Below are 12,196 nucleotides of genomic sequence, written 5' to 3'. Positions count from 1 at the left end.
TGCCATCACTGTGCGAAAGCAACCAGAGACAGTTCATAGATGCATGGACATAGCTGTATGTCGATAAAACTTATGGACCCTGAAATTTTTCATATAATTATATGAATTTTCATACCCTTTCTTTTTCAACCATTTAAGCATGTAAAAACCATTCTTAGCTCACAAACCATATAAAAACGGTAGTGAGCTGGCTCTGGCCCATGGGCCATACTTGGCTGACCCCTAATTTAGGACACTTTGTGGTTGCTCCCCCACAGCTCCCGCCCCCTCCCCCACTGCTTTGCTGCTACTGGGATTCGGAGGGAACTGATCTACCCCTAGCACCAGGAGGAGCGTAACTGTTTTAACCTAGTAAGCTGATTTTTGTCACCTTGCCAGAGTGATTGCTTCCGGATACTCAGTCCTTTTTTTTTTTTTTTTAAAGATTTTATTTATTTATTTGAGAGAGAGAGAGCAAGTGAGCAAGAGCTGGGGGAGGGGCAGAGGAAGAAGCAGACTCCCCACTGAGCAAGGAGACGGCCACCCATGCTGGCGATCCCAGGAACCTGAGATCATGACCTGAGCAGAGGGCAGACGCTTCACCCACTGAGGTCCCTGGATACTCAGTCCTAAGTCAATCAGACATGGTATTACCCTGGCCAACATGACTAAATTGTACATGTGAACCAGTTTAGGCAAGTAAGATGTAAAGGGAAATTAACTGGGGCTTTGGGAAAGATGCATCTTTGTTCTACGAGGTCTAATGGAAGCTATTCCTTTCTCCCCTTCTGGAAGGTGTGGGAACATATCATTCAGGGTTCTTGCTTGCATGAAACAGAATAATTCGGGCTCATTTAAGCATAAGTGGACGTTATTACAAGCATCCTAGGTGATTCACAGACTCTGTAGGAACAACAGGAATCCCCAGAAGGACCAGGTGTGGAGTCTGCCCAGCCAGGGAAAATTCCACTGCAGGAGTGACCCGTGCTGGAGCCAGAGCCCTGTGCACGGGAAGCTGGGAGAGGGGCTGCTTGATATTTCAGCTTCTGTAGTGGGAAGTGGGCTCTGCCTGATGAGGTGGGAGTGTCTTTAAACATGGAGTCAGATCTTGGGAGATCGAAAAGGATGACGAGTGGCCCCTCTTATGGACTGAAGGTTTTTGTCCCACTGAAAGTTATATGTCGACGGCGTTAGCCCCCAGTGTGATGGTATTTGGAAGTGGGGCCTTTGGAGGTAATTAGGTTTAAACGAGGTCATGAGGGTGGGGTCCTTATGATAGGATTAGTCCCTTCTAAGAAGAGGCTGAGAGCTAGCTTCCTCTCTTTACCATGTGAGGGCACGTGGAGAAGAGAGGAAGAGGGGTCTCACCAGGAACCAAATCAGCTGGCATCCTGGACTTCCCAGACTCTAGAAGTGTGAGACATAAATGTCTGTTTTTTAAGACACCCGGTTTATGGTGCTTTGCTATAGCAGCCCAAGGAGACTAATACAACCTCCAAAGAATGACAAACAGCAGCCATTTTGCCACCATGAGGAAGCGCACTTGGGATAAAGCTGCCCCCGCAGACAGAAACCAGGTCCTTTGTGACAGCCCTAGGGCGCCGGATCCAAGCTTCTCTGAGCACACTCTTGTCTTGAGACCATTATTGTGTGACGCAACAGTCTTCTTGTTTTAATGCTGTTGTTGGTTCAACTTGTGTTTTTTATCACTTGCTGAATAAAGAGCGTCTGCCTGCTGAGGGGTAAAGAGAAGACAAGGGGACGGGGGATTGTCAGTCCCCAAGAGGCGGGAGAAGCTTAGAGTAGCCCATTGGTCTCATGGTTTATTAGTCAGGACTCCAGGTGCAAGTGACAGAAACACATCTTGAATGTGTTCAAATCACAAAGAGGAAATCAATGGTTTGCGGTCATTTACTTAATACATATTTATGGAGTGCCTACTATACGCTAGGCACTCTAAGCACTGGTGATAGGGATCAAATAGAAAAATAAAACAAAACAAAACAACCCTCCCGGAATTTACACGAGCAGGTAAGCATGCACAAAAGGAAGGGAAGGGAAATCGGGAATTGCTGGGGAAGGTGGTTGAAATTTTAAACAGGTTGTCAGGGGAGCCCTCAATGAAAAGGTGATATTTGAATAAGGGACTGAAGTTGAAATTTTCCTTGGTAAAGCAGGAGCAAGTGTAAATCCCTGAGGCAAAGGCAAAGGAACAGTGAGGGAGCCAGCAGCGCGGCTCCAGCGAGATCAGCGAAGGGAAGGGAAGGAAGAGACGGCATCAGAATGGTACCAGGGCTCCAATCTCCGTTCAGAGCCATTCATTTATTGAATGTTTTACCTCCTGGCAAAATCACACACCATCCTCCAAGCGGAGAGATTCTCCAACGTGGAGGGGGCGGGAGACAGACGACAGAGCGGCGAAAGCACAGGAAAGCCGTTAAGCCTGCTTGGTTATCCATCGTGAGTGGCTCTGGGCAGTTCCTCTGCCAGATCGGCGAGCGGAGATGGTGGACCCAACCATTCGTGCTCTGCTCAGGATTCCGGTTGCATCCCTCCCGATTGACTAAGTGTGGTTCAATCCCGATGGTCCAAGCATGAGAGACTCTTTTCATCCCCACAAACTGTCTAGGAGCCGCATCTCTGGTGCCCACTGGGTGTGTTTGCTAAGCAACAACTGTGGGCGCGACAACTGTGGGTGGAAAGAGTCTGAGTCTGAGCCGGGAGGACTCGGGTATTTCAGGACCTTGATCCTTAGGACTGGTCCTTCCTCATCTTGAAGGGACGGAGCGATAAGGACAGCTGTCACCTCCTTCGCCCCACCCCGCTGGCTCTCACGTGGGTTCGGTTACTCAATAACAGCTCTTCTTCCGGGACTTCCTGGTCACTGCGACCAATCAGAGTGTTCTTCCTGTCCTGACCATTGTCAGCCGGCTGCCAATCGCGCGCCTGTACCAACGCCCCTTAAAGGCGCCGCCGACGCCGCCCGAGCCGGGGCTAATCAGTTTCTCGGTTCCTGCCCCCAGCTGCGGCATGGAGTCGTCCCGGGGGTGGCCTGGGCCCGAGGCGGACCTTCTGGCTCTGGGGGAACAGCAAGCCGTGATCTTCGGTGGCGGGCCGGGCCGAGCGCCCTCTGAGCCGCCCTCAGGCCTCCCGGTGCCCGGGCAGGAAGAGGCCGAGAACGTTGGGGACGCGAGCCGCCACCCCGCGGCGTCCCCGAAGACTTCGAGCCGCGGCGTCGTCCACCGAGCCGAGCGGGAGGCTCGGGACGACGAGCCGGGCCGCGGAGGGACGCCGTCCGCTCCGGGGAGCCGCCGGGGGGCGTCGGGTCCCGAGCCCGACCCGCATGGGTCCTCCCGGCGCCAGGACCCCGAGCCTCCGGAGGACGAGTCTGCATCCGAGAGGGGCTGCCGTCGAGGGAGCCCGGGAGGCAGCGGGATGGAGGCTGAGCCGCGGGAGGAAGACGAGGAGGAGGCGGCGGCCGGCAGGGCTGGCCGCTCGTTCTCCAGCCGCCTTCAGGACAGCCGCAGCCTGGACGGGCTGAGCGGGGCGTGCGGCGGCGCGGGGTCCGCGGGGGGTGCCGAGCCTGGCGCGGGCGGCGGGCGCCGCGCCACCATCTCCAGCCCCCTGGAGCTCGAGGGCACGGTGAGCCGCCATGGCGACCTCACCCACTTCGTGGCCAACAACCTGCAGCTCAAGATTCGTCTGAGCGGCGCCCCTCAACCTCCGCCCCCTGCCCCGGCGCGGCCCTGTGCAGCGCCCGCGCCCACTGCGGCCATCCCCCCCATCGATCCCGACGTACTGCGGGACCTGGAGCGGCTGAGTCGGGAGCTGGGCGGCAGGGTGGACCGTCTGCTGCGCGGGCTGGGTGGCGCGGTGCAGGAGCTGACCGCGCTGAGCGTGGGCTGCATCCAGACCTACCGCGACGCCGTGGACTCCCTAGGCGAAGCCGTGGACATGAGCATCAAGGGCATGTACACCCTGCTGGCGCGCTGTGAAGAGCTGGAGCGGGCTCTGCAGCCAGTTCAGGGGCTGGCGCGCCAGGTCCGGGATATCCGACGCACGCTGGAGGTGTTGGAGGCTCTGTGCAAGTGACCCGGAGGGCAGGAGAGGCTGCTAAGCTAGGGCCCAGCAGGATCCTAAGGACTCTTCAAGGAGCTTCCACCAGGAAGCTGCCCGCTGAGGGGAGGCCTATGTATTGGAGGCTCTTCCAAACGCATTTAGCAGGCCTGCAACCACTTGCGGGGTCTTATTCAGGTGTATATGGGGGAAGTCCTAAAGCTGCTCCTGGTGGGAGGGGATGATGCTCTGCTTCTATTAAGTTGGCCATCTGTAGCAACCTTATTCTCAACTCTCTTCTTCAGCTAGAGCACCGTCTGTGGGAACCCAGGGCTTTAGGTTTTGGCTTGGGAGACATGACTACCATAGTGGTCAAGAAAGAAGAACAGAAGAGGCCCCAGCCCCCACTGTGGCCACCCTAACTCCAGTGGCCACATCTCAGGTGCCAGGGGCTGTGGGAGCTTGAGTGGTCCTTGACCACACGCCATGCAGACAAGAATGCACCCCTGCTTCTGCCCTCTGGCCCCCTACCATCCCCCTTCCCCAGCCAGAACCGGGGTGGAACTAGAGAGAATGCATTGAATGATAGAGGGGGTGAGGTGGGAGGGGTCTCACTGCTCTCAGGGTTCAGGCAGAACTGTTGCTGGTTTTGAAGCCCACCTGCTGTGGAGTGTTCTAATCAGTTTTGGCTTTCTGAGTTTTTGTGGAATTAAAGTGCTGCTGCTAAGGCTGAGGTGTGTCTCTGTGGGGTTCCAGGGATTGGTGAGCTGAAGGAGCGGGAATGAGGGACGGACTTTTTCGTGGAGCTATCTTAGCGGACGCTGGGTGCAGGGCGGGAGTCTCAGGTTACATGGGCTAGGGTATGCGGTTCCTGCTCTCAGGCAGCACTGCGATGGAGGGAAGGGGAGACGCAGGAGATAGGGCACATGAGAGACACAGATTTGGGCTCAGGGATCCAGTAAAAGCGGAAAAACAAGCAGGGTGTACCGAAAGGGAAGGGGCTGTCTTCTCAGATCCCGAAGGGGACAGGCAAGGGCTGGGTGAACTGGACATCTTGACTCAGGTGGAAGACTGGAAACACTTGTTACCTCCATTCCTGATCCCATTTCCCACACTCCGCCGATCAGTGTCATATTCGTTCCAACGTCTCCAAGCTTCCTGTACACAGTTCACATAGTAAGTTCCAGGAGCCCCACGTTATGGCCGGGAGCGTTATAAATAGAGATCCCAGAAGGAACTCCAGTTTTATTAAAACTTCCTCCTCCCCCACCTCAAGGCAGTACCATCTTGCACTAAATTTCAACATGTTTCCATTTTGGGTGTGAAAAGTTCTGGAATTGGAAATGCTGCTCCAGCAAACTTCCCCCTAGTAACAAGAAATTGCAGCGGTTTGAAGATTTTAAAAAAGAGCACCGTTTCTGGCCCGTACGGGGATCGAACCCGCGACCTTGGCGTTATTAGCACCACGCTCTAACCAACTGAGCTAACCGGCCAGCTTCCGCGTTTATCAGTCTGGAACTATATAGAGTATATATTACCGATCGGTCCCATCTTCAGAATTCGACTTTCAGAAAAAACTAGAAGTGGCCGGGACCATTCTGAGAGATGCGAAAACGACATGCAGGCGGAATCACTGAGCGCCTCGGGAAGTAACATCAAGGCGAGATCCGGACGCGCACAGACGCCACTCTGGTGCTCGGCGCAAAAACGGAGCCCGGGCCTGGCAACAAGCACGCGGCGTCGGCGCACGCAGTCACAAACACCAGAAAGGGAAAACGCGGAGAGAGACGGTAATGGATCCGTGGATGCCCAGAGGCTCTTCCCAAAAGTAAATGCCCCGGAGGCACCGCTGGGATTCGAACCCAGGATCTCCTGTTTACTAGACAGGCGCTTTAACCAACTAAGCCACGGCGCCCACCGTCAAGTTATCAGAGCCTTCTGTCCTTGGCCAGGTCACCTCTCCGGCAGGTGAGTGGATGCCTAGGTGCCACCTAGAACCAAGCTTTGGCCGTCCTGGAAAACGGAGTAGAAGGGACGAAAACCACGCTTGGGGGCGAACGCGGGATAGCGGGGTGATACGGAAACTGAATGCGGGCAGGTGGGAGGTAACGATAAATTTTTGCTTTGAGAGGACAAAATTGAATCCCGGCTGCGGCAATCGCACGCCGACGAGGATGGGATTCGAACCCACGCGTGCAGAGCACAATGGATTAGCAGTCCATCGCCTTAACCACTCGGCCACCTCGTCCGCCGAGAAGCGTCTTCCGCTCCTCTCTCTGGGGCCTGAACTCGTCCTCCCGCCCTCCGGACCCGCCCACGTGGCAGACGGCACGCGCCTCCGGGGATCCGGCCGGTCCCGCCGACGCGCCTCGCAGGCGGCGGCCAGCTGAGCGACCTTCTTGCCCTCGCGCTGCACCCTCTCCCCTCCGCGCCGAGCGACCCGCGGCGCGCGCCAGCCCTCCGGAGCCCTGCCACCTGCGCCCCGCACGCGCTTGCGGGACTCGGATCCGCGCCCACCAGCCCGCGACATCTGGGCTCCCCCGACGGGGCGGCTCGGGACGCGGCGCCAGGGGCTCTTCCCTTCCGGCCCCTGCGAGGTGCTGCTCCGACCTGGGCGCCGACGCTCGCGGGTAGGTGGACAAGCCGGGGAGGGGAATAAATAAAAGTGACGGAAGCCCTAGCAGGGGAAAAAAAAAAGAGCTGACCCCGACGTGATTTGAACACGCAACCTTCTGATCTGGAGTCAGACGCGCTACCGTTGCGCCACGAGGTCGGCCACCAGAGGGGTGGACAGGTCTCCCCATGGCCACTTGGCGGCCGGCCGGGGTCCTGGCGACCGAGGCTGAGAGCAGAGAGCCTTCCCGAACTCTTATGTTCCGGCTGCGTGGGGGTGCACCGTCTCTCCGCCTCGTGCGACCCGCGGGGCCCCCGCCCCCGGCGTCCTGCCCGCGAACGCCTGGCACGGAGCTGTTCCCAGGCCCCTCAGAGCGCATAGCCCGGAGGGGACGGAGGGGACGGAGGGGACTGACGGACGGAGCCGGACGGAGACGGGCGGAGCGTGTGGGAGCGCTGCGGGAGCCCCGGGCACATGCCAGGCGTGAGCCCAGCTCCTGCAGCCTTGCGCCTCCCTCCGGCTGCGCGTTCCCGCCGTCCGCAGGGCCGATCTGCCCCGGCACCCGCCCCCGCCTCGGAGACCGATTTCATAGTCCAGGGTAGAGCCCCGGCTTCGGTAATTTCGTCGCTCGTTACGGCTCTGGGGAATAATTTACATGCAGTGACATACACAGACCTGAAGTGTGTGTTTTGGCAAGTTTTAACAAATGCAACCCACAACCCATTCACGGTATAGAACAGTTCCTCCACCCCCCAGAAAGTTCTTCCCGGCCCCTTCCCAGGGGCAACCGCTGTTCTGATTTCGATCACCACAGATGTCAGTATGTTTCAGAGCTCTCCAGGTGAGAAGGAGCTGGCAATTTCTAGAGAGGGGTATCAGAAGCTAACAGAGACCCCCCCGCTTTTGCCTCTTGAGGCGTTCAACAGGCCAGCATGGCGAAGGAGGTCATGCTGTGTGTCTCCGTCCTTCCCTTCCAAGTCAAATGTCTGCGCATTCAGTACACTGGCGCTCCCAGAGTCCTCAGAGACCACAGAGATGCCACAGCTCACCCCGCCCGCCCCGTCTCTCCCCAGTGACTTTCATTGACTCAGGGCAACATCTTTAAGAGCCTTCTTCTCCCTTGGTTGTCACGACATTGGTCTGCTGGCTTTCCCTTCTTCGTCCCCAACCCGTGCTCCCCAGTCTCTTTCTGTCCTATAACCAGAGATCTCTCACCACTTTCCCTGGACTCAGCCATCCATGTGCCCCGGGCTCCTGAAGCCTGCTCCCACCTCTGGATTCATCTGCCCACACTTGCCGGACACCTTCCCTTGACCCTGTCATCCTTCCCACTCCTTCTGCACTCCCCGCGGGGGCTAAGCTAGGGCTGGGAGTCTCCTCTTGACTCTTCCCTCTCCCTCCCTCCCCATTCCCAGTCCCCAAGTCCTATCCATTCCATTTTCCTTCATAATTCTCCTGCTAGCCCTCATCCCCCACTCTCTCTTGCTTGATTACAGTAATAGACCCCTCTCTGATGTCTCTACCTCCAGAATAGCCACAGAGGATCATGTTTTTAAAATGCGAACTCGATCCCATCCCACCGTGGCTTAAAATCATTGCCCCATCCCCTTCGAGATTAAGTCCTAAGTTACTGGCTGGGTGCGCAATGCCACGCACTTCTTAAGTGGGCCCTGGACGCCGGTTGCCAGCCACAGTAGTCGTGTGGTTTGGGCTCACTATTGAACCTCCTTACCTCTCCATGTCCCCACACGGAAAATTGTCAAGACTGTAATGTAATGGATCACTGGTAGTTTATTTACTAAGATAAAGTGCTCAGAACCTGACTGGTCATGATCGGTTATTATGGTTGTTATTAATATCTGGTCCTTGCCTGCTTCTTCAGCCACTGCCTCCTCACCTCCCCTGTGACAGCCATGGTGACTCATTTATAGTTCCTTAAACTCACTTTGGTCCCCACTGTCTTGGTGCCACTATCTCTGACTATCCTTCTTTATCTGGATGACCCTTAACATACCCCCTCAAGACTCAATTCAAAAGCTCCCACCTCCCTACTTCTCCCCCCATCTGGGGAGGAGGCCTGTGATGTGTCTCCTGCAAGATAACACTTGAAACACTACTTTTCATTGTTTCCTTCACCACACTCTAAGTTACTCAGGGGAAGGAAATATGTATTCCGAGCACCCCATACAATTCCTGGAGAACAGTGTGTATTCAATAAACATTTGTGAAATTAAGGAGGGATAGCTTTAGCAAAAGCACTAGCGTGAGCAAGACACTGCTTTATAGAGGAACGAGACATGTCTGAGTAGCTGGAGAGCACGGGGTGGAGTGGAAGTTTCTGTTAGAAAGGGAAGTTGGGTCAGTGAATACGGTACCGGGGAACGTGCACTTGATCTCTAGGCTGGGAAAGGTTCTGTAGCCCGTGGGAAGTATTATCAGTCGAGGGTCACCATCCAGAGTATTCTCGGATGTTTAAATCTCCACTTATCCCACCTGTTTCCAAGTTTTAGAAACCAATAGATTATTCCGTCCAGAGCTGCATTGCTCAATATGGTAGAGACACAGGTGGCCATTCGATATGGGGCTTTTCAAATCAAGTTCAAATTTAAAAAGTCAGTCCCTCAGTCCTGCTAGCCCCATTCCACGTGTTCGGTAGCCACATGGAGCTAGCTGGCTACCACATGGGACAGAGACAATATGAAATATTTCCGTCATCATAGAGAGCTCTGTTGGACAGTGCTGATCCAGAGGCTGAAAGCTGGTGGCTTGAGGTTGTTGTATGCTGTATGTTGTTGTCATCGGGGTTATTTTTCTCCCTTTTCTTTTCTTTTCTTTTTCTTTTTCTTTTTTTTTTTTTTGCCAGTAAGTTCGATACTAACATTTATAACTGGAGTAAGAATCTGCATTTCTGGCCTCTCTTTATTTTTTTTTTAAAGATTTTATTTATTTATTCGACAGAGATAGAGACAGCCAGCGAGAGAGGGAACACAAGCAGGGGGAGTGGGAGAGGAAGAAGCAGGCTCATAGCTGAAGCGCCTGATGTGGGGCTCGATCCCACAACGCCGGGATCACGCCCTGAGCCGAAGGCAGACGCTTAACCGCTGTGCCACCCAGGTGCCCCTGGCCTCTCTTTAAACAACAACAACAACAAAACAAAACAGAAAACCCCAAAAAACAACAACCACAAGAAAACTCCCAGAAACCTGGCAACACTGAATTTCTATCTCCCTCCTCAAAACAATTTCCTGAAGCCAAGTAGCTACTGCCCCACAAAACCCACAAAGGATGTTAAATCTACCAGTTCACAATGATCCTAAAAACAACTAATCGGTCCCTTTGGGAGGATGGTCGGGAATCGACTTACTATTCTGAAAACTGGTAAATAAATGGGGAAAAAGAAATCACACGTGTATCCAGCTTTTCCTGCGTGACCTGTATCTCAAGGGAAACAACCAGTGAATGAAGGCACGTTCACGTTATTTATGGAAGAATAACAGGTGACCAACGCAGAACGGAACGATGTAATTAAGACAACCCTGCTTTGCAGCTCCTCCCGAAAGAATGAAGCCAGGCAGCGGTGATCGATTCAACCAGTCGGTGAAAAACTGATGGGAACTTTATGATGCCTGCCTCAGGGTGACTACGCCTGAATCCACTGCTCAGATTCAACACTGGAAACGAGAGAGAGAGAGAGAGAGAGAGAGAGAGAGAGAGAGAGAGAGAGAGAAGCAGCCAGGATGCACCCCCTGATGTGTGATAGAATAAGAAATATAGGGCCCTCGCTGTCTATTTACTGGAAAATCGAATGCGGGAGTCATCAACCACCAGATCTAGCAACCTGTCAGTTTACAGGAAACACAGGACCTAGAGGAACGTGTGAAATGAGAGGACCAGAGCCCTGCCCACACATGGCCCAGTGTCTCCATCAGAGAAATTGCAAGGAAGGAGAACAAGGCGGAAGAACCCAAGATTTAAAAAAAAAAAAAAAAAAAAAGATTTAAGAGACACATCAAGCAAGTGCAATGTGTGGACTTCATCATATGTCTCTAGGATGGATATTGGGCAATCTGAGCTATTTGGTGATGTCTGGGATTTGCTTGACAATAACCTAGTGGGGCTGGGAAGGAGCTGGGAGTCTAGCTGAAACAAGGTTGGCGACGTGTTGGTAATTGTTGGAGCAGAATGGCAGGCTTCGAAGGGGTTCATCCTTCCATTTTCTTTATTTGTGCATATGTTCGGATTTTTCCATGATAAAAACACTTTTTTTTTTCCCCTGAGCTCTTTTCTGACCAGATCAAATGTTAGGACATGGGGATTCCAGCCCTGGAGCAAGTGGACCCCTCTTAGGGAAGGACGTGCCAGGTCACCAGCAGTACCTCCTCTGGCCACAGGGTGGCTCTAACACTCACTTTTGTGTGACCTCTGTGGGGCAGGCTTCTGGGAACCAAGGTCATGGAGAGTGACAGGACAGATCTAAATGACTGCTCACTGTTTTTTAATTCATAATGTCAAATGTGACTATCCAGTTCTTAGCCTATTATAAACAGAATGGCCCACACTTCCAGCTGCGGGAGCCCCAAAATCTAGCAGTCATCCTTGACCCCTTCTTTTTTCTCACCCACTCAGCCCCATGTTTAGCCCTTCTTATCTTTTAATGATCTCTTGATTCCTTACACTTTGTTCCACTTACTTTATTCCATCCTGGTCCAATCTCATTCTGTCCGTCCTGGGATCACTATATACCTTCTTTACAAGCCTGCTACTTAACATCTCAAAATCGATTTCTCCACATTGCAACCAAAGTCACCTTCTAGAATACAGACCTGACCAGGTCTCTCCCCCTGGCTGCAAGGCCCTGCAAGGCCCTGCACCGTGTCTGCCCATCCCACCCCACCCCACCCCACCCTGATTTCTTCTTCACCTTCCGTTACTAGCCTTCAGACACAGTAGCTTCCCTTCTGTTCAACGAACATACTGGCCTCATGCCCACCTAAGGACCTTTGCCCTTGCTGTGCCTCTACCTGGAAAGTTCTTTCCCCACCTCTTCATACAGCTGGCGGACTCCTCCTCTTCATTCTATTTGTTCTGGGACTTTGGAAAATCTTGCAAAACCAGGTCCTGGGTTTTGCTCACTTTCGATGGATGACAGTGTTTCCTTCATCTGTGAATAGTCAAACTTGATCAACTGTCACTGGGGGGAGGTTGGCTCTGAAGGCCTGGGCTTCGCATTCCCAGGAGAAAAGTCTAGTGAGTTATAGGCAGAGGGAGGAGCCCCTCAGTCCTTGCATCTTATCTGTGTGCTCAGAACGTTTTCGCGCTCGCTCTGCTGTGCTTTCCATGGCAGAGAGCGCGTGGAGCCGAGCTCTCATTGTACTCAGGACGTCACCACTGTCACTTGTTTTGAGGGTCTCCTGCTGATGAGGGTCACCTCCAGGGAGAGAAGCAGTTGTACTTTGCCTGTCCCTCTTGAGATGAGGACAGAGTTTGCCTGTCTCTCCTGAGGTGAGGGAGGTTTGAATATATTTTCAGAACTTGATAACGGTTCAA

The 12,196-nt window shown here is 53.7% G+C and overlaps 1 protein-coding gene and 4 non-coding genes across 5 annotated transcripts; 1 reads left to right on the top strand and 4 right to left on the bottom strand.

Moving 5' to 3' along the window:
* The first annotated feature begins 2,788 nt into the window (after nucleotides 1-2,788).
* Nucleotides 2,789-4,765, top strand: BORCS6 (BLOC-1 related complex subunit 6). Its single transcript, XM_019801730.2, has one exon. The coding sequence runs from the start codon at nucleotides 3,010-3,012 to the stop codon at nucleotides 4,069-4,071; it is 1,062 nt and encodes a 353-aa protein (XP_019657289.2). The 5' UTR covers nucleotides 2,789-3,009; the 3' UTR covers nucleotides 4,072-4,765.
* A 689-nt stretch (nucleotides 4,766-5,454) lies between these two features.
* TRNAI-AAU lies at nucleotides 5,455-5,528 on the bottom strand. Its single transcript has one exon. It is a non-coding gene; the product is annotated as a tRNA-Ile (tRNA).
* Nucleotides 5,529-5,876: 348 nt separating this feature from the next.
* Nucleotides 5,877-5,950, bottom strand: TRNAT-AGU. The gene has a single exon. It is a non-coding gene; the product is annotated as a tRNA-Thr (tRNA).
* A 251-nt stretch (nucleotides 5,951-6,201) lies between these two features.
* Nucleotides 6,202-6,283, bottom strand: TRNAS-GCU. Its single transcript has one exon. It is a non-coding gene; the product is annotated as a tRNA-Ser (tRNA).
* Nucleotides 6,284-6,736: 453 nt separating this feature from the next.
* Nucleotides 6,737-6,808, bottom strand: TRNAW-CCA. The gene has a single exon. It is a non-coding gene; the product is annotated as a tRNA-Trp (tRNA).
* Nucleotides 6,809-12,196: the final 5,388 nt, after the last annotated feature.

Source organism: Ailuropoda melanoleuca, chromosome 17 (genome assembly GCF_002007445.2).
Source record: "Ailuropoda melanoleuca isolate Jingjing chromosome 17, ASM200744v2, whole genome shotgun sequence".
NCBI lineage: Eukaryota > Metazoa > Chordata > Mammalia > Carnivora > Ursidae > Ailuropoda > Ailuropoda melanoleuca.
Note: the sequence above shows the minus strand (reverse complement) of the source record. Positions and strands in the feature narration are given on the sequence as shown.